Here is a 27,485-nt window from a genome sequence, read left to right on the forward strand (position 1 = left end):
ATATAAAGTTCTGTGATTATAGATTTAAAAATCACCTTAAGTGTACCTCAGAACATAAAGTAATATAGCATTGCATCACTTAAACATAAAATACTCTCAACTCTTCTGTCACCAATTACACATCTTCCATAAAAAAGATAAAAAGTAATTTCATTAATTCAGCCCCCAAATCTTTTGAGCACTGATTTGTAGGCTACAAAGGGAACAAAGTGATATAGTTTCTCTCCTGGTTGAGTTAATAGATAAAAAAAGTAGATATTGAAAAAAGATATAGATGATCATATTGAACTACTGAAAAAAATCTGAGAGTAGCTTTCCCAAAAAACAAAGTACAGATATCTATAAAAATATAAACATATATATGTGTGTGTGTATATATATATAATATATATGTGTGTGTGTGCACTTATATAAATATTTATACACAAAGAGACACAAATGAGAGCAGAGTGTTTTGACCTGTGGGGGAAGGAGGTGGGCAGAGGCTTAGGAGAGACTTTCCTGAAAAAAAAATGGATAAAGTAGAACTTTATTGTCTACAGAATTGGAAATGACTAAATAAGTTCTGTTTTCCAAATGACAAGAACTATTCCTGGGTGGGCCAGGGATACAGCTTTAGTGGTGCCATGCCTGCCTGGCAATGGCAAGGTCCTGAGTTCCATCCCTTGTATCGGGAAAAAAAAGAAGAAAAAAAAAATTATTCCTGGAAATCACCATAAAAGGATAAGAGGACGTGACTTCAGAACTAATATAGCCCCCAGTTTGAATCCCTTGCCTATCCTTTACTAGCTCAGTGGTTATGAAGGAGTTACTTAAACTTCACAATAGTGATTATTCTCTTATTTAAAATGGGATAATCATATATGTCTTGGTGCATTTTCTGAGATTGAAGTGACAACTTACTTGTACATACTTAGCCAAACATCAGGCTTATAGCAGGTGTTCAGTCAATGTTTATTTCTTTCCCCTTTACATCTACAGTCTTTAATGCACAAAAAGGGCAATTATGAGGGTCTGATAATCAGCAATCCCCCATGGAAACATTTCCTCTTTGAACCACAGAATACATAAACCCTTTGAAATCAGTAAGAGTTTGTAAAATTAAAAATCTGAATTGTTTACAGAGCAAATCGGGGACTGATATGCTAAGTAACTCAAACATGAACGATATCAGCAGGAATGCTGACATTCTTAATAACGAGATTGCAGTGAGAAAACAATCTGTGCAGATTAAAGTATAAAAGTAAGCTTTTAACAATAGTTTAAAACAACTCATTTGTCATGTTGGGTCCCCCGCACCACCGCCACCCCCCCCGGAGTTCTGTAACTAGTTGGCAGATCAACTGAGTTTGTAGAACTAATTCCTCCAGGAAATTTTAATCCCTTGATTTCTTGGTGATTACTGTATAGGTTGGTAGATAAATATGGCTAAAATACATTTATGGAGAGAACAATCTTTCTAAAGAATGACACAAATTTAGAAATACAAGCAATTTGAGTGAACATTCTCTAGTTGGAAAGAATAGAAGCATACTTAAGCGAACTTAAGGGACATTTATTTTCAGTAAATTCATAACATGGTAAAACAAGGGAGATATTAGAGAAATCCAAGGTCAGGGCTTGTAACATAGGAATCAGATGTTATGAGCAGCTTTTCTAATCTCCAAATGCTTTAGTGTTACCCTCTTTTTTTCAGTATATTATCTGTACTCTCTGGATGTGTGGATGTAAAAACTACTTTCTCATAGCTTAGGTTTGCCTTGGTACCTTCACATTATCTGTATCAAGTTGCCTTCTTTCAATTTGTGATTGATATTGTTAGTATATTGAGTAAAACCACCGTATTTATGAGGCCTTTTCTTTTTTGGTGGACATAAATGTTTGAATGAATTAAAATAGAAATCAGTTTCTAGATAAATAAAACCTAGAAAGAATCACATATGATTAGGTTAGAAGATTCCTATACAATATTCAGAGATTTTTCAAAATGTTTAATTATTAAGTTGAACATTAATATATAACTTGAAGACACTATGCTTTTAACTTCCTTTTATGTCAGAATAGTCATTCTTTCATTATTACCAAGTCCATTTTTTCTTCCAATGAAGGATACTTGGCTGTCAAACTGAGGACCCTAGTTTATTCAGTATCTGATCTGTTGTTTGAATCGTGTTCAGATTCCTGGCGACAGCTCATAAAATCAAGGTACCAAATTATTTTTCTAGGTACAAAAATTGTATTTTTAAAAAATATTCAAAAGATTTAAGGCTGGGGATTTAGCTCAGTGGTTATGCTGCCTACCTTACAAGTGCAAGGTCCCAAGTTCAGTCCCTGATACCAAAAAAAAATTTCCATTCCTACACATCTAGGTACGCAGAGAGAGATAAACACACTTTCAAAAGTCAAAGAAGCCTAAATTTTTTAAAAAGCTAATGTTTTTATTATGTGGCTATATTTACAGAGAATTTCCCATAATTTTGTGCATAGAAAATTGTGACAACAGGAATCATAATTGCCTGTCTAATAAAAGGAATAAATTTCAACTGAACTTCTTATTCAAAGTGAGCATTCTCCTTTGTAATCAAATTTTCGAAGTTTACTATATCTGACATATTTTAATGCCAGAGTGAGCTTATATGGTTGAGGGGAAATATATATTTGCTTTCTCTAGGTCTTACAACTATAAGATATTTTTCTAAGTTATTGATGCATATGAAATAAACCCTGAGATGATGGTGGAGAGAGATGGGTATATTTCTCTAAATCATAGGGGCAAGATAGAAGAAGAAAGTAAGCCTTAAAATTCTGCAATCACAGGAAAGTAATTACAGTGTGCAGCAGCCCCTTGACCAATTTATTCTTGATATTTGAAAGGAAATATAAATCAGTTGGCTTCTCTGATTTTCAGAGTATATCTGTAATAGTGAGGAAAAACACTTTCTCCTAATGATAAAACTCTAGTTTTTCTCCGTCTCTCTATAAATAATTCTCATAATGGTGCACTTACCTATTGATGACTCTAGCCATTTATTTCTCGTTGTCAGGAGATCTTTAGTCCCTTTATTTACATAGCAATGATTCACCTCAAGAAACTATGATTCAGGGTAGTATATACTTTTGGAAAGAAGAAAATGATATGTTGTGAAATTGTGATTTGTCAGTGGTTCATTATGGAAATGAAAAGTCATTGGGACACTTTTCTAAGTGATTTAATCTCTCAGAGATTGACTTATATTTATTTGACTGTAATAAGCAAAGAGATACACCTTGATGTATGATATGTATTTTCTAACATAACACTAGATTTCTAAACTCACAAGATCATTAGCATTATTATGACATCTTAAAAAAAAAGAAAACCTGAGATCTAGAGTTGGGTGATACCTTAACTTTACCAGAACCAAGGAAGAGTTTGAAATTACATTATTTATCTACAAACCACAGGTTGATATTTAATATGTCTTGACAAGATGCATACAATCACACATGTCACACTTAGAAAAAGAGCATCAAGCCTAATGTGCACTCTTTAGTTATCCCCATTCCTTTCATTTGTGTCATTATCATTATATCATTATTGTCATTGTTCTTTATTTACACTTTCATTTTCTTACCCAGGAGCTTATCTAACACAGTAACTGTACATTTAAACTCATACTTTTCAAAACAACAGCAGAAATAACTGCAAGTGAAACATTCATTGAAATTCAAGTATTATCATATAAAGTAGCAAACTCAGATATTACACATATTTCTTGTGAAATAAATGGATATTTCATTGTTATTGCACCATTTCTTAATATGTAAAGTATACCTCAGGTTAAGGGTTTTCACTTTGAAACATATCTTGGGTAGATCCTCACTATACTTATTGTGTGCTCAATTTGTCATTATCAGATCACTGATAACAATGAATACTTGTAATGGTAACTCCAGGTGTTATCTCTAAATGAAACCAGATGCTTATTATTGAAACGATATTTTCAATGAGCACTAAAGTAAATTCAGGCTATTGCTAAGATATTAGTAAAGAAGAAAAATGTTACTAGCTATTATTTATTACCAACCCAAACTTCTATATGAGGTTTCTACCTTATTACATCTTCATACCCTGTGTAACAATATTAAAAGAATGTCATTTCTATGCCCTTCATAGGGTCATTAAACTTTAACCTTATAACTTTTAACTTCAATCCCAGCAGCACAACTCAGTTGAAGTACTTTGTCAATTTTTCTAAACTTTCTAAGTAATTTTACCTTCCCTTCATCTTTCATAATATTTTACCAGAACCTTTACAATTTCATTTATCCTCTTTTATTAAGTTACTTATAGAGCATATGTTTTCTGTCCACTGTTAGAATTTTTTTTGGCTTAAATCCTTTTATTGGTATATTTTAGGTATACAATACATTTACATTTATCATTGGGTGCTTGTACCTGTACATGATGTATCTTGGTTCTTATTTTTTCCCCATTCCTTGTGTGCACTTTACCCCCTCCACCCTTCCCTATTTACAGAGATGTTGTTTCCATTTTTTTTCTTTTCTCATAATTTTTCCTTTCCCTTCTTTCTTTTCCCCTTCCCCTCCCACTTCCCCTGCCCTTTTGGATCTTTTCGTCCTATTTCAAATTATCAATTATTTGTTTTAATCATTTTAATCCACTGTTAGAATTTACATCCTCTACTAAATTGTAAAATGCTTAAAATTAGATAAGTCTCATAGTACTATTTTATTTTGTTCCCTTTCCAGATACCACTCTACCTATAGAACCTGACATTGGGTCCTATTGCTTATGCTGGGCATGGTGTCATATCAGTCAGAACTCTTGGTTGCAATTGAGAAGCCCAACTTTAAATAGCTTAACCAAAATATTTTTTTCAACCTAGAGGAGAACAAGAAAGTAGAGGGAACTGACATGCTACCAGTGGCGTTTCTGTCTCTCCTTTTATGTATTAACTTAGTTCTATCTAAATTGGCTTAGTTATCTTCAGTTATAGATTACCTTTTCCATGGAGTGGAGCTCCAGTAGCCATTGGAAATGAGGACTTTTTTTTTTACCACCAACAAATGCTGGGACTTAGTTGAAACATCCCAGCCTTCACTCCCCATGCATAAAGTGATCATTGTCAGTGGGATAGTAGGATAATCTAATTGCCCAAGCTTGGGTCAGGTGCCCACAAGTTAATAACTATGACTAGGAAGGCAAAACCTGTGTATGAATATAGCAGTTCCTATTTCACTCACTCAGTTACAGAATATGGAAGAAGCATTTTCCAAAGGAAGCACTGAGAAATTTTCTGTTATTCTTGGACCATGAGACACGTTGTATAGTTTTGATAAAAATGTTAAAGATGAAAATGTAAATATCAGTTATTTGGACATAAGAAAAATAGTCAAATTCTTCCAACTCATTAGCTCAGCTATATTTTTTAAGTCTCCTAAACATGAGTACTTGACCCTAGAAATGAGTATTATTATGAGTGTCAGAGAGAAGTGTCCTTTGAAGCATGTAACAACTGCTGTTGCATAGATACTAATTAGAACAGAACTCACAGTAAATTAAGAAAAAAGCCTGTCTGACAGGAATAACAGTACATACAGCTTGAACATTATTTGCTCTGATAAGAGAAGTTACCAGTGAATTCGATATGGTTTTAGACCTTTTGTATGACATTTTTCAGGCATGTTACTCTGCTATACTTTAATCCTAAGGCTAACAAGTAACATGATAAAAATCAGAAACAAAGGTCCAACTTTGAATTTCCTTAAGGTGCATAAAATGACTTAAGGAAACTATTGAAATATTAAATTCATAGTCCCACCTTCATAAATCTTTCATCACTAGGGTTGGAGTTGGACTCTGAGTCCTGAAATTGTTGTCTATATTCTTCTGGTGCCATTCACTTCCTGTTCTGTAACGTGCTTGTAGAAACATTACCGCAAAGGGCCTTCCACTTAGGGCAAAGCACTCTGCCTCTTTATAATTAAGGGCAATAAATAAGAAACTTAACAATCATAAAGGCATAGAAGAAGAGTAATGTACTCCCAGTTGGAAAGGTTCTATTTATTAGGAGTTCTTCCAAAGTACAGCAATCATGTAAGCCAGAAGACAAAGGTATGAGGAGAGATGTAACGCTGCAAGGTATTCAGGCTTATAATAATGGTCAGAGACAAGCCCGATACTTTGATCTTCAATATGGTATCTCATGGAACTTTCTTCTTTCTTTCAGCATCAAATGCTACTCAATACAAAGAATTACAAGCTAAACTGCACATGACTTGCGATATTAAAAACTACAAATGTAATAAACCACACAGCCAAAGCTATGGCCACTTTAGCCCTAAAATAATTTTACCATGAAATGTAAAGTCAAAACTTAATTGCTGATGGTGATCAGTTGTTAAAGAGCAAGGTATATCTGAAGAGCTCTGCCCTTACATGTAAATCATTGGTCTCAGAGTAAAATTAAAAAGAACCAGTTATAATCTCTTGCAGTGCAGCTCAAATTAGGTAGTATAACTTAAAAGCTATTATCCAAATTTCCTCATTTTGTTTTAATATATAGGTTTATTTTAGCTGCTGCTTTAATAGAATGAATACAAATGTGTTAATATAGGTTCTAAAGGAAATATTTAGGTTGGGAAAGGAAATCAAAATGAAGTGGTCTTAGAAATTCCTATCTTTTTCTTTTGAGATCTCTGAACAACTTACTAGATATAATTACACAGAAATACTGTATAAACTAGAATTGATTAAGACTGCATTTCTGTAACACTGTAGGACATTCAGTAACTGCCAGTGCTCACAGAGAAGTATGTAGGCAAAGGTGTTAGACTTAATATGCATTAGAATAAATCAATTGTTACTGAAAAAAGTTATTTTTAGAATCAGTAAGACTATAGAATCAATTTAAAATAGAGGGATCAGAAACGAATTTTTGAAAATGGCTTGATATAAACAAAGGTACCTGTTGAATAGGATGTCTACAATTCCTCATGTAAGACCTTAAAAGTAAATGGATATTAAAAATAAACATTTATTACTGGATACATTCAGCTGAGTTCATAGTATCAACAGAGGACCAAATCCTGCTATTCAAGTTGTTCAGGAGAGACTCTAGAACAAAAACGATGTAAGGAGGATATAAAATGAAAGCTGGAAAGTGTGACAGTAGGGACATGGAGAAATATTTAAAAAAGAAGTAGAGAGAAAAATACTATTGAGAAAGAGACAGAGAAGAAGTGCTTAAACATCTCTTTTGAGTGACATAATAGTATTAACATAGTTTACCTGCTATTAGATTCTTGAAGTGCAACAAACATTTGGAGTTATCCAGCTAGGGCAGGGCACTAAAGTAATGGTAATTCCTTTCTACCCTCCCAGTTTACAGATTGAAAAAGGAAACTCAGAAATAACTGATCTATATCCTGCTTGTCAGAGCCAGGTCTAGAAGTTCAATCCCTGTGACGAAAACATTGAAAATTTCTCTATCGTAACTGTTTTGTAAAAGAGAAAGCACAAAAAGTGAAGATAGTCTTGTTAAATGAGCTAAAACACTTTCCATCTAACATTGTCCACATTTTTCCTTCAAGGTTTATTTCAGATGTGCATGATAAACTTCTAAAAGGATTTCCTTGCCTTTTCTCCCTTCACTTGTTCACTGCATCTTACCTACACATCAATCGTATCTATCTTACCCTGTCTGGGTTTTTCCTCTTTCCTCACATGTACCACACATACACAAAAGAATTATTCTCCATGCCACGCACCCATAAAAATGCAATGTATACATATATGCCGTAAAAATAGACATCCTTAACCACAAATCCAGTCAACTCACAGAAATCCGTGACGAATCATTGCTGATTATTTTTAGGAGAAAATCAGCTTCAGGGCTACCTAAAAGCACTAATAATGGAGTCCACCAGGCCTCACCTAGTACATTATCTTTTAGTAGGTAAAAGTCCTATCAACTCTGAAGACTACCAGCGACCTCTAAATGATGAGAGCAAGTGTTTATCAACTACATGGAGCCCAATCCTAGCTTCACTCTCTTATTTACACTATATGTCAAATATTCACTTCTGAATATGTATTAAGTATTATAAACTTATTGCTCTTTACTGAAAATCAACAACTACTCTATAGTTGTCACTTTATTTTCTTTTAATTGACATCACCAAACCACTGAAGCTGGAAACTTTAGTGTCATTATTGATACCGTCATAGGCTTGTCCTCTATCACATTGTTTACCGAATTTACCAGTTCAATTCTTTCTTGTTTTTTCCCCATATTTTCTATTTTTACTACAATAATTCAAATTTTTATCACCTCTATCTTGGAATATTAGAATAAAGTAATGGACAATTCTAATTCTAATACATACGTCTCTGTGTAATGTCACTCTATCAACCAAAACCCCAATAACTCCAAGTTAGATACAGGTTTAACACTGATAATCAAATCTTTCAAATCCGATTATCATTCAAATCAAATCTGATAATCAAATCTTTCTACTATTTGGACACTATATTTTCAAACTTACCTCATATCACTTCCCTTTACATACCAACAAACAGTAGTAGAAAAATTGATATTCCTATTTTGGGTGGTTTCCCTTGTCTTTGGCTTTGTTCCAATAGGCAATATGCCTTGTTTCCTATCTTTCCTCTGCTTATGGAAATCCTAATTATACTTATGAGCCTTTCTATATGCATAACATTTTAAAGACACCTCATTCATGACAACCATCACTTCCTACCTTCCACTACGGCATTTTGAAATACAGTTTTGCTCCCATACTTAAGTATATCTTGATTTTCTCTTTGAGAATATCCTTATTTGAGGAGACAATTCATGTCTGATTAATCTTTGTAATTTCCACAATTCTTAATGAAATTCCTTACAAACTATAGAAAATCAATATATGTTGACTTAGTAATTGAATATACACTTACCTGGCAATGATAAAGTTCTGATATATTTTCTAATTTAAAGAGAAACAGCACAATTATTTACCAGGAGAAGCATTCATAGTTACTTTTTACTCGGGAGAATTAATCAGTAACTGAACTACCAGTGTTGATTAACACTTTCAATAATTACGACTTTACACAGTGTTGAGCAGGCATGCAGCCCAGTTCCTAAGGGGAGACTAGGTTTTCATCTTAATGACTGAGAATAAATAAACTTTTTATTTAAATGCATCAAAAATTCAGCATTGATCAAACACACATTAACAAAACCACAGTTATTTTCCATGTGACGTCTCAAGTCCTGGAAATAAATTGTAAGATTCATTTTATGCTTAAAGTCTATTCTTTATTTCCCAGGTGTGATGGGAGAATATGAGCCTAAAATTGAGGTCCATTTTCCTTTCACGGTTACAGCTGCTAAGGGAACAACTGTTAAGATGGAGTGCTTTGCACTTGGCAAGTAAGTACATATACTTCTATAATTAGACAAAATTGTTTATGAAAATGCAACACATTTTTTGGATCATTTATCTTGCTAGGTTTTGTTCTCTCAGAAGTTTCAAGGTGGCTATACCTTTTTTTTTTTAAAGAAAGGAAAATGGGAATTAACAAAGTAGCAATTATAATTATTATCCTAGTCATTTCTATGGACAGCAATATATATAATTTTGTTGCTTTAACATAAAGAAAACCTCTCTAAATTAAAATTTTATATCTCTATAACTACTATACTTAGAATTTTCATATTTTTTAAAAATTGTGTTTAGCAAAGACACGAATAAATGGAGAATTAAAGGCCAAAGTCGTACCTGTTCTCATGCATATGATGTAGATTCTGAAAAGGTATAAGAAAATAGTATGAACAATTATAAATGTAATAGTTACAGTGAACAAATTGGTTATTTCAATATCTCCTGAGATTATAACTTGACATCCTGAGCTATCAATATATACAACATGTAATCATTCCTACATCAGAGAGATGATTTTTATCACACCCTAATGTCTGCCATATTTCGTGATTCTATTTCTGAGTCACTTTCAATGATGTTTACAATTTGGGTATTGGAATCAGAGCCAGAAGTGGTGTTTTGATCATAGCTGATTAGAGTATTATGATTTATTTTAAACACAGTGCTTTTTTTTAGGATGATAAGACCTCAGGGTCCTTTCTAAACTGTATAATTATAATTTGCATAAATGCATCTCTATCAGAGTTATAATCATCTAACTTCAGTGGTGTCACACTAACTGCCACAGCATAACTATAAAGTACTTAGAGATAAAACATGCTACATAAATGTGCTGTGAACTGTAGGATTATCCTATAAGAGAGAAAAGTATTAGTAAATATGAAAAACTCAGTAACTGGAGATTTGGGGATAAACGTAGAAAACTCCATGTGTTTTAATTTGTAAAAGAATTAAAATAACTTGTCTATGTAGTTCTTCTCAAATCTAAGTAGAAGCAAAATCATAATAGACAAAAATCAAAATAAATTTTTGTGTAATTTATCTTTTAAGAAAATGATACCTAGAAATCAAAATATATTTTAAGAAATCAAATTCACCTGAAGTATATTGGAGGAGATATCTGAGGAAGCTTCCCAAATCTGAAGATATTAGGGGATGAAAACAGGAATTAAATTGTTATGTACCTGTGCCAACATTCCACAAGGAATGTAAATCTCATGTACTACACACATGTACTAATAAAGTAAAATTTTAAAAGACATTAGTTAAATATATAAGGTTGGGAATACCTTGAAAGTCTGTTTTTTAAACATTTTCCAATGTTATAGCATCAAGTATTCCTGAAAATGTCCCAATAAGACCCTTAATTCTGATAAATGAAAAAATAATGTATTCTATGTTGATGCCAAAGGTTTTAGTATATCCTCCAGTTAAATAATTCCTAAATGCCAGAATTTATACCATAGCCACAAACAAAGGAAGGTCATATTGTAAAACAAATTAGAAAAATAGATTTATATAGGAAAAAAACAATACAGAATATTTCCTCAGGCAGGTTTATTTAATATGTTAGATGTAGTCACTTTTAGAAGCCATGAAATATGTTTAGTAAATTGATGCTTGAAGCCCTTTCTTTCTAAATAGGAGCCAAGAGTTAAATCATTTATATTCTTTTAATACTTTATTTTCCTCAACTTCTTCACTCCTCCTTTGCTACCCCACCCTTCCCAAAAATAAATAAGTAAAAGGGAGGTGAAAAACACAATTCACCTCAGTAAAGGTCTTTCATTTGATTTTTTAAATGAAAGAAAAAAACATAAAGAAAACTACCACTACCAAAGACTAACCTTTAATGACTAACCTTTAACTAACCTTGTGAAATAAACAAGATTAAAAAAAAAATAACATCCTGACTTGTGTTAATTCCTCTCAGCGTATTATCATGTATTGATCATCACTGAGTCCCAACATGATCATAGCAACTTGAAATTAATGTCTGAGCATCTGCTTAGTTCTCACAGCTTGGCTCAGCTGTTTCCCACTTACAACAACATGGTGCTCTTGTGGGCCTTTGTTCTGGGAACTTCAGTATCTGTCACTAGATGTCAGTTGGGATCAGACCACACAGGCTGACTCTTCCTCTAGTGCGTCTTCATGGAGCATTTGAACAGATGTCTCTTGTAGAGTCCTATAATCCAATTCTGAAATGGAGCATGTCAAGCTTTTTTCCATCTCGTGATCTTTGCATGTGCTGTTTCCTCTACTGAGAACAATCTTTCCCTCTTTTATCCATGATGGCACTCACTACTTCTGTGGCCTCTATGTAGTATCACCTCCTACAGAGGCCAACTGTGACCACTCTGTCTAACTCACATCCAGTGTTCTCTCCCCAAATATTTGTGTGTGTTGTCATATCCTTTAGTGTACTTTTAAATTTACACACGTTTCAATACTATACCATTTATCTGTATCATCATGAACCCAGCTAGAATTAGGATCCAACTCAGATGGATCAAAAGAATTTAGTAAATGGTCAGGCTAAAGACACATGAGCAGGATGAAGAAGAAGATCAAGAAGAGAATCAGAGGCATTTGTAGACGAGTTGCACCAAGAACTCATTAACACTGTTAACCTGAACGACCAAGGGAGTAGAGAGGTAATCATGCTAGAATGGGAGAGCTGGAGATACAGAGAAGGCCAGAGGCCACTCAGCAGGAGGAAAGGATCAGGAAATTCAAATCCTGACTTCTTCCATTTTTATACTTTCTGTTCTTCTCTGGTGGGTTCCATGAAGCCAAACAGAAATAAACCAGAAGTCAGTTTACAACCCACTGGGTATAGGCATGGGCAACAGAAAATACAGGAGAAAGAAGATAGTGACCAGCAGGGGAAACAGAATAGCCAGCACAGTGTGGTGGTTTAAGTGTCCTGAAAACAGGAATTTTATGACTATATCCCTCATTTGTATTTTGCATATTTCATAATAACCTGGCTTTTGGACAGTGCTCAGGAATATTTGTTACATTTATTAACTCTGAAAAATTATTTTTACTTAATCCAATCAATTGCTTATTATTAACTGATAATAACCCTTTATACTTCTTCCTGTCCTCCCTCCAAAAAATCTATTTACATATTCTCCACACTTCTATCTCTTGCCCTCCTCTAAGCTCCCATTTATTTCTACATTTGCATGCATACTGTTGTCCTTACCTTTCCTGTCTAGTCTTGTCACACTTCACTAAATATTTATTTCCATTAGAACTACTGTTTCTCTTTCTCCCTCTTTTCTGTGATCATGTCTTAATAAACTATTAAGTAAACTACTCAATATTGTTAACTATAGGCACAATATTGAACAGATCTCTAGAACTTATTCACATTGTATATCTATTTATATTTTTATAGCTTATTATCATGTCTGTCTTACTGAGTATTTAATACACACCTAAAAAATCTCCCTTATTTAACCTGCACAAAGAAATTGAGTATGAAAATGAGAGAAATTTATATTCAAAGGCTGGAGTGAAGGACAGAATGCAAAGTATATACCACAGAGAGTAATATTTGATACAATTATGGCTGGAGGGACAAACAAGGATAAAATCATAAACATGAAATCTTATTGTTTTCAACTTTGTGTTCTTCAAGCCTTACTGCGTCACTCCAGGTATCCTGTCAGAAATTGCCTTTTTCACCATGTTACAGATAGCATGTTTTAGATATACCTCCACTCTCAGGGAAAAACGATGTGTTCATTAATGCATTGCAGACAAAAAACAAGAGATATGCTTTGTATAGTTCATCTTGTGAAACTAAACAGACTGGAGTCCTTTGAAAAACCAGGCCCTGAAGGAAGTCAGAAGGTTATGAGAGCCAACTACATGCCAGACACTGTCCTTACTTCCAGAGTTCTCAGTTTATATTCTCAAACAGATACTACACTGTCTGCCTACATTTAGATGAATCTAACATCTCGTTTTCTTCAGTCCAGTCTGTCATTATACAAAACAACAGCTATACACTCTGACAAAGCTACTCTCTCACCATCAGCCTTTATTGCTAGAGGCATTTATTGTCCTTCTTTTGTTTTAGCTTTTTAGTGAAACTAACAGCAGGTTTTCCTTCTTTGAACTTTCTCTGACCCATGACACTTAGTAGGAATTTCTTTGTTAAAGAATCATACTTTGAAAACATGTAGAAGCATGCTCTATTGCTCACAAATAACACTTTTATTTCTGTCAAAAATAAATTCACTTCCCTTGCTCTATTACTGAATATGTTAAATTGTTATAAAGTAGAACAGTGCATAGAGAAAATTAGTGCAGATACAGTACATAGATAATTTTAAAATACGTAAGTTGTATTTTTCTGTATTCTTAATGGAAAATGAAAGAAATATTGTTGGTTATCAAATTTTACCATCTATTTTTATCATCCATTGATAACACCAAATATCACCAATCTAATCTTCTAAAGAAACCGTCATCTGAATTTCTTAGATGGTCCCTCTTAGGCTGTAGGTATAAACCAAAACTAAAGTGTACAAATTCACTCCTACAAATGCTCTTACCATAGAATTACACAATATTGAGCAAAGAACTTATAAAGTCACTATGGCATGCTATATTTGGTATTGACCAATTCTGCAAAAGTATTTTTTCAGAAAAAATGAAAATGTTTAAATATGACCCATAGGGAAAGAGAAGTGTATAAAGGCTTGGAGAGTATAGCAATGTATAAAAGAAAATGCAGGAGAAATTACTTTGGAAAGAAAAGGCTGTTTTAAACATATAGAGGGTTATTATCAAGAGATTGCTCACAAGCTGTTCTCTAGTTTCAACAAGGTGGGAAGAGAGTGAAATTTCAACACTGTAGTATTAAAGTAGAAGAATTCAATTGGATTTAATGTAGAAGTTCCTGACAAAATGAGTTGTTACAGGGAAAATGGGTTATCTGGAGAGGCAGCAGAAGCTCTTTCCCAACACTGCTATAAGAATATAATAATACCCATTTATCTTGTAATGATTTAGATGTAATATTCCCTGAAAGGAGAAAAATGATCTAGGTCCGGGTTGGAAATGAAAACTTTAAACATTCTCATTTTCTGGCCGTTCATTCACCCACACTGAGACTAAATATTAAGAGTAGAAGGGGAGAGTCAGGTAGTCTTAAGTAGCTGCCTTTGGCAATTGCATTATTATATAACATTTAAGACTAGTTGGTGGCATATATAGGAAATAGAGATAAGGAGTGTTGGATTTTCTTGCTCAACACTTAGCCTTTAGATAGGGAAGAAAGATTATCTTTGCTATTTCCCAGGTCTCCTGTTAAACTGGATACAGTACTCTTAAAAGCAAGTGACAGAGAAGGAGCCAAAGTACTGTGCAAGTAAGGAGCCCCATAGGGCCCTAACAAACACTTCATCTCACAGGTTCTTTCTTAATGTGGAATGTAATTAAAAATTGGTGATATTTTTAACTGGATGTGCACAGTGTTTAACTTTAGCCTATATAAGTCATTCACTTGGTATAGGTAACTAGGCAACATAAAGTCAAAATCTGAACTTTAAAATACAGAGAGTTAGTACCCCTGGAAAGCAAATACCATCCCTGGAGCTGACGAGTTAAAGGAGGAGTTGGAATGATTCAAATTAGCATCTCAGAGGTGTCCTGCAAGGACAATACCCTCACAGCTGGTGCGACTCAGAGAAAGCTGTCCTGCAAGTTTGGGAACTTTGCTGCTGTGGGAAGGAAATGCCTCTGTAACACTATTCCCTCTGTCTAAAATATTCTGTCTTCATCTTCAGGGCTGGGGTCAAATTCTTCATTATGTCCTCCCTGCTTTTCTTGAGACCCACTGTCTTACCTTTGGAACTGATACAGGAGCATGCATATTTCACCATACAGGCTCGCCCACTGGGACAGAATATATGTATATATCTGTCTTCTTTACTGTGCTAGATTTTTTATAGTCCCTAGAATGTTCTTATATCCAGCAGGTACTAAATATGTTTAACAAATTGAATTCGGGAATGAGAGATGTCAATTTTTCCATAATAGTAATATGTTATTGCCTCTGGTTTGGTGAGACAAATGTCTCCAGATGCAGTGCACATGTCTTGGCCCTGAAAATTCTTAACCACATTTATATTAGCTGTAGTTTTCTGACACATTTCATTTCAACATGACCTCAGAAAGATCGTTAGATATGTCAAATAGCCGACAACAAACAAGTAAAGACTGGTCACTGATGCTTAAATGACCCCATGCAAAAGAACAAACCTTGGGATTATTCTGTAATAAAAAAGTCATATGCTATGAACCAACATAGGTTTATCTACCGTGCCAATCCTGGGAGCTAATAGTGTTAGCTAATAGTGTTAACCAGCAGATTTTTTTTCAACCTTACATGTTCCTTATCTTGCTTTTGCAGCCATTAACACACAATCACATCAGCTGTGCTCAAAAGGCTTTGAACCAGTTACTGTAATAATTATGTGAATGACCTTTCCAAACTCATCTGAAATCTGGTGGTGAGGTGGAAGGAAGAACACATTCAATTTCCTGCCCTTTTTAGTTCCTGCTTATCTCTCTTTCAGATACCATTTACAAATCGTGTTTTGTTACACTCCATCAAATGTCTATTAGGAAACCAGGACTTAAAGTATTTTTTTCTTTTTATATGTATATTGCTATACAAAGTAACAGTTAGCATTTCATAAAGTCATTTTTGCTGTAATTTATGTTTTTCTTTCCTCAATCCTTAACCAAGCTGTCTCAGATGACTGCTCTTGTGTCCCATTGTAACTGTGATAATGACAAATATTCCTCTGAGACATCCCACAGTCTGCAACTGGCAAATGTTCCTGAAAGAATCTGCTCTTTTTATTTACAGATTGATGATTTATTAATACTGCTTATTTGGAACTGCCAGTCACTAAGGACTGTAGGAATTAAAAATGTATTGAACTGATGTAGTATTTGTCCATCAAACTAAAATCAAATTACTTAATCATTAGATTGACAGAAGATCTGGGGATAGGAGTCAGTTACTGGGGTCTAAGAATCAATAACTGTTTAGATTTCACAGGAAAGCAGTACATTACGGAGTAGAGAGAATTACCCTTGTGAGTATTGATTGCTTTAACATTATTGAGACAAGGATGCATCTTCATTTCAAGTTGTAAGAATCTTGGAGGTTACATAGACCGTAGTTCAACATCAACAGGTAAAGGGGAGACCAGGAAGCCATAGGAACAGCTAGACCAAGACGTGTAGGAATAGTGCTCAGGCTAATGGTCCGTGTTTTTTCATTTGATGACTTTTACATTTTCAGCATTTTTCTATAGTTCACCTATAGAAGGGGACAATTTATTTATCAGGTATGATGAAAAAATATGGTGAATGTTTAAATTTTTAGAATTATTATAGTAAAAGCCACACTGCCACTGATCTCCTTCAAAAAAATCCCCTTTCCTTCAAGAACATTTATCACGTCATTCTTGCTACTTTGTGAGTAGTTATAAGTAGTTTTAAGTAGTTATAAGTCTTTTCATGGCTACCTCAATCTCCTACATTAGTTCAAAATGTTTATGGCAATATCTGTCAAAAACATTCCAGTCTGTCCTCCTTCACCTTATTCAATGGATCTGGCACCATGCACCTTCTTCCTCTTCTCCAAAGTCAAAATGACCACAAAAGGTAAATGTCTTGAATCAATTCATGACATCCAAACAGCTATATAAGGACATGAAAGTATTTCCAGAAATGCTTCAAAGAGTTTCAGGAATAATAGGATAAGTGTATTGAAAGAAAGGTGAGTATTTTGAGGGGGATTAATGACAGTGTGTCTTTTACTATATTTTTTTTAAATTTAAGCATTCACCATATATTGGATCATATTGCATACTTATTTACTTTTGCACTCAAAGGTGTTATGTATTTCTATGGAAACAGAGCAATTTATTTTTCACATTTGGATTCACAGTTAACTGACATCATATTTCCAACTTCCTAGGCCTATTTTAGGACCATTGAGTTTTCCTCAAGACAAAAACTGTACACATGCAAGTTCAAATACCTACACAGCTATAAAGGAAAAATCAGCTCTCAAAATTGTAAAAGAAGAGCTTTTCTCAATTTATCATATCTATTTTCAGTATCTAAGAGTGATTTGTCCTTTATCAGAGCAAAGATTTGTCTGAGAACACTTAAATATCTCAACAATTGAATATTAGATATATGAGTGATCAAGAAAAGTCATCAAGGGCATGAATTAAGAAATGACCCTAAAAATGACTGAGCTTTTCACTTGAATAAGTTTAAATTTTCCCAACAGCTTTATTTTTGGTAAGTCTCCCTGTAGTTCCCATTGAATTATCTCTTCCCTAAATGTTGATTTTGAGGTCAGAAACTGCCTAGACATCAAAATTCATAAAGAGAATATAAAGAATTCATATATTAATCAGAAGTTTCTAATCTTACCCTTTTCTACATCCCAAGAAGATTCACCAGATATATAATCTTGTTACTTGAACAAGTTACTAGTGGTCTAATAAAAGAAAGAATTCTAATGAAAAAGTTGTCAACAATAGCACTGTATGCCAGGGCTGGGGACTGAACTCAGCACCTGGCACAGGCTGGGCACGTGCTGTACCCCTGAGCCACATCCTCACCCCACAGCATGCTTTATACTGAACTTTTGCCCACTATGAAATGATTCCCACATCTCCATAAATGCTAACTTCAAGTTTTTCTCAAAGGACTAAACACACAATGAATTTAGGCAAATTTTGAATTCTTTCTTCCCTCAGTTATTTTTTTTCTTTTTGAACTTTTATAGTCTTGGATTCCTGTAAGTTTTATGTAATCATCACCTGCAAATTCCCCCTGAGAGTTCTACTAGGAATGTTTTGCCCAAAGGTTATCTCTTCTAATGGTGATTTAACACCCACGTTTCTGGTTCTAATGTTGATTTATCTCACCAGAAACTTGCTAGAATCTCTTTATTTGAGATACCATTCTAACTCAAATGTTTCAAGACAACATTTAACTTTTAAATCTATCACAGTACACCAATTTCTAATGTGGTATATGTTTCACTGAATTGTGGAATAGTACTCTGAACTAAGCCTACTTGTCAAGTGTCTCTTATTGTTATAGTGGTATTGATTAAGCTACAATAGCAACAAAACTTGCCCAAGAGAGAAAGATTAATTTGGAATTTTAAAATGTTTTCATGTACAATTCTTAGAATGATTTGATACTAACTTGGAAATTTAGGTACAAAGCATCAATATGTATATCATTAGGATTTTTTAATTTCTTGAATTACGACTAGAGATGTACTTTTAAAAAATAACTTTATTGCAGTTGCCTTACCTTTGAGACTTTTCCCAACTACTGTTTTCTGTAGGCACTCATATGTGCATGCTGTTTGGTTGTCTACCATTTCCCTAGCCTTACTCTTGATACTCATGTCATTCCTTTCAGTCAGCCTGATACTTATTTTTGACTTTTAACTTGATGTTGGCTGAAGCTCCGCTGTTTAACATGTTCCCACTGGCCTGAATCATCAGTGGTGCATGCACGACTGTCCCTATTGGGTGGCTTGTACCAATGTTGGTAGAAATAATTCTAATCACTTTTATCAGTATTTTTATTAAGAAAATTAATAAAAAGCCACCCAATGGGACAGTCAGGCATGTATCACTGGTGTTTCAAGACATCTGGCAGCAGGACATATGAATTATGGCCCAGCTGTGAACCTGTTAATTTAGCCTATTTGATATTACTCAATCCCTGCTTCCAAGCTTGTGTGTCCAACCTGGGCTTCTAGCAATCCATCCCAAACAGTTCCCCATCCTCACACCAGATCTACTTACATAAAAATTTTTCCAGTCACAGTTCTATTTCATCTTCATCTGTTTTATTGATATAAATGTCTCATATTCATCCCTGACTTAATACATGATGCACATTTGTTGACTGAATTAACTCTTGTATCATCCTAGATAAGTATGTATACTCAAAGAGAAATAGGAATAAAATATTAAAAAAATTCTAAGCCTGAAACTCTTAGTAGGTAGTAATTTAGATAGTGAAAATAAAAGCTCTGTGTCAAGATGAGACTGTGTTCAAGTACAGCTTCATCTTAGTGTAATCTCATGCAGCAGGGTCCTTTCCTTCTGCCCACATTTAAGAAACACAATTTTTACAGTTGATAGTTGGATTATAGCTTGATTGAGATGTTCCATTAAAGTCATTCTGATAAATTTTAAAAATCTGTGATAATTTTCTAGTAACAAGGTCTATAGAAATAAGGATTGGCCGCAGTAGAAGCATGACTGATTACAAAGCTGGCAGCCTCTGAGGTTGGAGTTAAAGCAATGAGAATGGATCTCTGTGAGCTGTCACTGTCATATCACTACAGATGGGTAGACTGCCTGTCTTTTCTCCAAGTATCCCTTTCTAAACAGTATAATACACATCAACAAGATTAAAAACATCACCATAATCTTAAAGAAAAACTAATTTTATTTTTATCATTAATTTCTACCTTTTCAAGACAACTGATCAGTGATAAAACTGATGTAAATCATATGTAATACAAAGCACTATTATATAATCTCACGAGCCTATGTATCATTAAAAGTGCAGTTTTCAAAAATTAATTATATATTTAAATTGGTGATTTCCTTTGAAGTTTTAGGGAGGTTCCTTTTCCTCATTAGGCACATATTTCTAAGTCACAACTTTAGGATATAGTATTTCTATAAATGCCTAATTCCACCCATTCTTTTATGAAAATTTTTTCTTCCCATTTCAAAATTTACTTTGAAATTGAATGATTCACATCTATATATCCTTAATCTTTCTTGCCAGATAGCTGATAGAGAAGAAATGATTCTCTTCTATCTTTAGTGCCTATGACAGCCAGGACACAGTAGACTACATATAAGTTTATTTGCTCTCTCTCATGTTCTTATCAAGAGAGTAACCAGAGACATAATTACATCTTTGACTTGAACTCTCTCCCAGGGCAGCATACTACTTGAAAACAAGTGTCACAGAGATGAGGAAAGGGAGGGTGAAACCACAGGATGTTATTTTAAAACATGTCCTATGCTTATGTCTTTCATAATATTTTGTAATATTGGCTGGTTTATATATATATATATATATTTAAAATAATATTTATCATAAAAATTGACTATGAAGTCAAATATAACTTAATATTCTTCTATGCTGTAAATCTAATAGTACTATTTTAATATCCAATTAAATAAATGTCTTTGCATCCACAATGTAGAATCAAAGAAATTCTGAATGTCCTGCAGCTCATTTTTTATTGCCTTAGATAAATCATTTCATGATCTTGTATTATGTCTAAGCATTTTATTTTTATTTTGTTTAATTAGTACATGTTTGCAGTGCATAATGATTATATTCATCTTGAAGAGTAGTACAAGTATGCATCTATAATATACCTTAACCCTTTTTCTATTCTGCTCCCCTTCTTCCCCAAGTATTTTCTATTAGGATAATAAAGAAGAGGTTTTAATTTTTTTTAATTTGGAACTTTGTGCCCTCATTGTTTCTAGCTGTGTTCTTGATTTTTAGTGTTAGAGTCAAATATACATGGCAGTATTTGGTGCAATTAATGTATTTCTTGTATAAGGAAAACATGTCTGTATGTGTGAATAAATGGTGAAATCTACACAGAGAACTTCTCAAGATAGACTATAAGGCATAAAAATCAACATCCATCACCTTGTTTTTCCTTTCTTCTTTTTAATTTGAAATGCAGCATACAGCACCTATTTCCTGTTACTTGTCACAGCATTTTGTTGGTAGTTATATAGGGCAGAACTGGTTTCATGTTGAATCTTTATAATCATGTTTTTAGACTAGAAAAGAATTCAGCTATGAGGTAAGAGACATAAAAATAAAACTCATTGAGAACATATGGCTGCTGCTATTTTATAATATGAGGCAAATTATAAGTACTTTGGTCATTTCTAGCCCTACTTTTGTTTTGGGAATTGGATCAATCTACATTACAACTTTTAGAATGTCTTATTTATGGCCATTTTCTCAAAGGAAGGCACATTATGAAATCAGGTCACTTGTTTTATGCATCCCTACAGAGAAATGCAGCCTTTTCAACATTTCTGAAAGAGCACACACCAGTATTTGCTATACAGAAGAAGAACGTCTTCTTACCACTACTTCATGTAATTCTACTACATTTAGACACATTCTATTGAGAGAAAGCTTAGAAGTGATAGCCATATATTTTTTCACATATTAATCTTTCTGAAGTCTAGATATATGTTGCAATCAAAGATGTGTCACAGTTGAATTGACAGCATTGACTTTCTTAGTGGTCTTTAAAATAATGGATGGCTTACAATCACAAGGATCTCAGTAATGATGAATGAGAGTATTTTAGGCTAAAGTGGTGTATATTAAACCCTAACTTAGTGCTGAGGGCAATAAGAACCTGAGTAATGATATGTTCTCCCCTCATTTAAAATCTAAGTTAATAAAAAAATCTCTCCTATGGATTCATAAAACATATTATAATAAATCATTATTGATTGCAAATTTTTTCCTTATAAAATCAACAAAAGCTGAGGCAGCAACAGTCCTAGGTACCTCATCCTTGGCATCTCTTTGATTCTATACATAAATATCCTTTAAAAAAAACAATTAAACTATAAAGGAAGATGGTTGAAGAGACTCCTTCTGACCATTGTCTTTGTCACCATCATGCATCTCTGAGTTTTATTGATTGGACGTCATAACAAAATATAATACACATAAAGAGTGACATCTAAAATGATTGTATGATAATCTTTGCTTATAAATTTATATACTTTAATTTCTATAATTGAATATAATTTATTAAAAGTTAAAATAGTTACCAATTTAGTTCTTATTTTATTTTGAGGGGGTAATAGGTGTATAATAGAAAGAATAGCTTAATATATTTTCAATGATGTAATGTGTAGAGAAAAATAATTTGATTATGGTAAAAGTCCAATTAAATTAATTAAATATACTGCTGAGGTATTTTATTCAAGCAGCATTTAACAAGCTTTAGCGAGGTATAATTTAAATATAATAAAGTATTTAAAGTATACAACTTGATGCATTTTATTTTTTTATTAATTATATTGGTACATTTAAAGTATACAATATAATGACATTCATCATTGGAAATTTGCACCTTTACATAATCCATCTTGGTTCTTATTTTTTCCCCTTCCCCTGCCCTCCCCTCAGACCCTCCATCCCTCCCTATCTGCAAAGACTTTGCATTTTTCCATTTTCTCCTATTAATTCCATTCCCTTCTTTCTTTTCTCCTATCCCTTCTTCTTCCCCTTCCCCTTTGCATCTTTTCTTACTATTTCACATTATCTATTATACCTTTTAGTCCTCATTTACACTTTAAGTTTCTCACACTAGAGAAGCTATTCAGTATTTACACGTGTCCTATTTATTTAAGAATATCACCTCAATGTGCATCCGTTTAGCTATAAATGTCTCTAGTTTCTCATTCTTTATGGCTAAGTAATACTCCATTTTATAAAAAAAAAAAAAAAAAAAAAAAAAACACGTTTTCTTTATCCAGTCTCCGGTTGATGGGCAATTGGGTTGTTTCCAAGTTTTAGCTATCACGAATTGTGCTGCTATGAACATGGGTACACATGTATCACTATGGTATGATTCTTTTAATTCTTTGGGGAAGATACCCAGCACGGGAATAGCTGGGTCAAATGGGACTTCCAGTCCTAGTTCTTTGAGGTATCTCCATACTGATTTCCCCAGTGGTTGCATCACTCTACACTCCCACCAGCAGTGGAGTTGGGTTCCTCTTTCCCCACAGCCCCACCAGCACTTATTCTTGGTTGATTTCATGATGGCAGCCATTCTTTCTGGGGTGAGGTGGAATCTCAGTGTTGTTTTCATTTGAATCTCTCAAATGACCAGTGATGTTTACCATTTTTTCATATGTTTCTTTGCTATTTCTACTTCATAGTCTGAGAAATGTCTGTTCATTTCAGATGCCCATTTTTGGATTGGGTCTTTAAATTTGGGAGGTCTGGTTTTTTGTGTGTGTTTTTTTTTTTTTTTTCAGTTCTTTATAGATTCTAGATAGTAGACCTTTGTCTGAGGAACAGCTGGTGAAAATTTTTTCCCACATGTAGGTTGTCTCTTCACACTATTGGTGGTTTCTCTTGCTGTGCAGAAGCTTTTTAGTAAGAAGAAATCCCACTTCATGACTGTTGGTGCTAGTTCATGGGCAACTGAGGTTTTGTTCATAAAATCTTTTCCTACACCAATGTCTTCAACAGTTCTTCCTAACCTGTCTTCCAGCTGATTTAGTGTTTCTCTTTTAATACTTAGATCTTTAATCCATTTCAATTTTAGTTGAGTGCATGGTGAGAGATACGTCTAGTTTTAATCTTTGGCAAACAACTTGATGCATTTTAGCATGTGTACTGTTACTGTAAAACTATTCACATCCACAAGATGAATGTGTCCACCATTCACAAAATTTCTACATGCACATCTGCAAACTCTCCCCACTTCCTGTGGATTTATCCCAGTGCATGAAAGTACTAATCAGATCTCTTCTCACTATATGTTAGTTTTCACTTTCTAGAGCACTGTATTACTGGAATAATATAATTTTTTTGTGGTGTGTGGCTTTTTTCACTCAGGCTGGTTATTTGGAAATTAATACAAATTGCAGGGTGGGTAAATAGAGCATTCGTTTGTATTGTTCAGTAGCAGTCCAGTTTATGGATAAACTTCAGTGTGTTCATTTATTCACCTCTGCAGGGAAATTTAAGTTAATTCCAAATTTCTGCTATTAACCATAGAGCTTCTATGAGCATTTATTTTCAAGCTATATGCACATAAGCATTCATTTTTCTTGGTAAGCTATGAGTGGAATGGTTACCTATGGGTATACATATTGAAGAAACTGCTAAACTGTTTTCCAATCATTGATGTTATCATATTATGTGCTTACTTGATACTTGCATTTTTAAATTAATATTTTGTGCACTTTTTGCATTATTTTCTTATCATTGAATTTTTGGAATTCGTAACAATCCTGGAAACATGTCTTTTATTATATACATAATCTGCACACATTTCTGCCTACCTAGTAGCTTGTTTTTTAATGTCATTAAAAAGATCTTCCATCCCCAGTGCTTGTACAACTTAATGACTTAGAGAGACCCTGTCTCAAAATAAAAAAGGGTCTGTGGATACAAGAGCCTGGGGTTAGTACTTAGTTCTGTCAAAAACAAAACAAAACACTGCCTCCCAAGCGCAAGGTCCCAAGTTCGATCCCCGGTACCAAAAAAAAAAAAAAAAAAAAGAATGACATTATGAGTTTCGGGCTGGGGATGTAGCTCAGTGGTTCTGATGCCTGCTTCACAAGTGGAAGGACCTGAGTTCAATCCCCGGTACCAAAAAAAAAAAAAAAAAAGAAAAAGAAAAACGAAAACAAAAAAAAACCTTTCAAACAAGTTCTTACTTGTGATGAAGTTCAATTTTTCAAATAATCTTCTCTTATGGATTGAGATTTCATTTCTATACCTAAGAAATATTTACATAAACTAACAGCAAAAGTTTTTCTTTTAGAAATCTGTAGTTTTATGTTTTATATAAATTTATGACTTTTTTTTTTTGTACTAGGGATCAAACTCAGGACCTTCAGCATCCAGGCAGGTGGCAGCACCACTGAGCTAAATCCTCCCTCCATCCAGTTTATGACATATTTTAAGTTAAATTTATATGTGATGTTCATATGGATGAAATTTATTACTTGAATATATGCAACCAAAAACACCAGAACACTTTGTTCAAAGGTGTATCTATCTCTGATAGACTCGCTTGTTTTTTTGTCAAAAATCAGTTTAATAAATAGGTGTTTGTCTATGAGCTGTCTGTTCTTTTGATCTATTTCTTCATCTAAATAGTGATGTCATACTCATTACTACAATTTTATAATAGCATGAGGTCAGGTAGTGTTAGTTGCCCAGTTTTGTTCTGTGTTTTAAGATTATTTTGAGTTAGGGTCTGTGAATTTAGATTCCATATGAAATCTAGAGTCAACTTATAAATTTCCACACACAAAAAAATACCCTACTGTGATTTTTTTTAATCTGGGAACTTGGTAAATCTAAAAATTAACTTTAAAAATTGGCCTCTTAATAGTAAAATTCTCCATTTATTTAGATCTCTTTTTCTTTTTTTTTTTTTTTGGTACCAGGGATCAAACTCAAGTCCTTGCGCTTGTGAGGCAGGCGACAGAACCACTGAGCTAAATCCCTGGCCCTATTTAGATCTTCTTTAAATTCTCTTACTATTTGTTTATAATTTTCAGAATATATTCTTATAATTTTTGTCAGATTTGTTCCTACATATTTCATATTTTTGTATAATTTTAATATTTTTTAATTTCATCTGATTATCATTTTTGTACAGAAATAGCATTTATTGGTTTTATATATTGATCTTATAAACTGCATCCTTGCTAACCTCACTTCTTTTTCAAATTCCACAGACATTTCTACATCATTAAGCATGTTATTTGTGAATATATAATTTTTCATCTTTTCCAACCTAAATGTGCTTATTTTTCTTGCCTTACTGCATTGATAGGAATGTCCGATATGATGTTGAATACATAAGTTGAAAGTTCACATCACTGATGTCAGAGTAAAAGTATTAAGGCAATATTTAAATGCAATATCAATTGCACATTTTATATGTGCTTATTAGACTGAAGGAGTTCTCTTGTTCTTTGAGTTATTGCTTAGATTTTTAAGGAAGGAATAAACATTGAATTTTTAAAATAATTTCCCTGAATCTATTTTTTAGGTTGTTAATATGGTAAACTGGGCTGGGGATTTAGCTCAGTGGCACCACTCCTGGCTCATAAGCCCAAGGTACTGAGTTTGATCCCCAGTACAAAAAAAAAAAAAAAAAAAAGAGGTAAATTACATTATCTGATTTCTTTTAAAATAATACAAATATTATAAGGATTCAATTTTATAAGCATTCAGATTTCATAAGTACTTTGCATTTATGTTTACAAATGATATTTCCCTAGTTTTTTGAAAAGTTTGCCAAATATTGATATTGAAATAATGTTGCTTTCATAGAATGAATTGTGTATTATTACCTCTTTAATTGTATGAAAATTTCACAGAAAACTTATGTTTTTTATTAAACTTTGTAGAATTCATTTCTTAAGACCTCTCTATACATTGAAAATTTCTCTGTGTACTAGAGGGAATGCTTAAGTAAAATTTTATTTGTTTAGTGGACATTGGCCTAATTATATCTGTTTTCTTTTATGATCTCCTTTATTTTTTCTATTTCCAAGATTTATTTTATCAGCTGACTATTTTGTAAAATTTATTGGGATACTATTGTTCATAATATTCCCTTCTTTTCATTTTACTGTCTATAGAATCTATAGCAATGTAATATCTTTTATAAGTATTGGGGATTTGGATTTACCAAAATATTTTCTTTATCTTCTTTTTCATTTTTCATTGTTAGTCTGGTCTATTCAATTTACCAATTTTGTCTAAATAATAGCTTTTTTTCTATTTTTTTTTTCTATTTTCAAATTCTAATTCATTGATTTTTCACTATGATCCCTATTATTTCCTTCCTTCTGCTTATCCTGGTTTTAATTTGGTTATCTTTTTCCATTGAATCTGAGTCATGGATTTAGACCATTTTTTGTTTTTTTGTACTGGGGATCCTAGACTGTTTTTTAATTTAGGAATTTACTGGCACATGTTTCCAACTAAAACAAATTCTGTTATGTTTGAATTTATGTACACTTTAGTCTATGCATTTTTTTATTGGATATATTTGTGAGCTTTTCCTCCATATTCTCTTTTAGTGGTTTTACAATTGCAGGTTTTACACTAATGTTTTTAGTACATGTTGAATTTATTTTTGTGTATTTGGTGAGATAAAGACA

The 27,485-nt window shown here is 33.2% G+C and overlaps 1 protein-coding gene across 22 annotated transcripts in view; it reads left to right on the forward strand.

Moving 5' to 3' along the window:
- The window catches only part of Cntn5 (contactin 5), a 1,206,007-nt gene that overhangs the window by 892,090 nt on the left and 286,432 nt on the right, over positions 1-27,485 (forward strand). For all 22 annotated transcript variants that reach the window (XM_087212119.1, XM_087212127.1, XM_087212125.1 and 19 more), the window contains one exon: positions 9,338-9,440. In XM_087212119.1, coding sequence (XP_087068245.1) covers positions 9,338-9,440 — 103 coding nt within the window. The remainder of the gene's footprint in view (positions 1-9,337; positions 9,441-27,485) is intronic.

This window comes from Heterocephalus glaber, unplaced genomic scaffold (genome assembly GCF_053883595.1).
Source record: "Heterocephalus glaber isolate CG9 unplaced genomic scaffold, H.glaber_assembly_v1.0 deba00001429, whole genome shotgun sequence".
Taxonomy (NCBI): Eukaryota; Metazoa; Chordata; class Mammalia; order Rodentia; family Bathyergidae; genus Heterocephalus; species Heterocephalus glaber.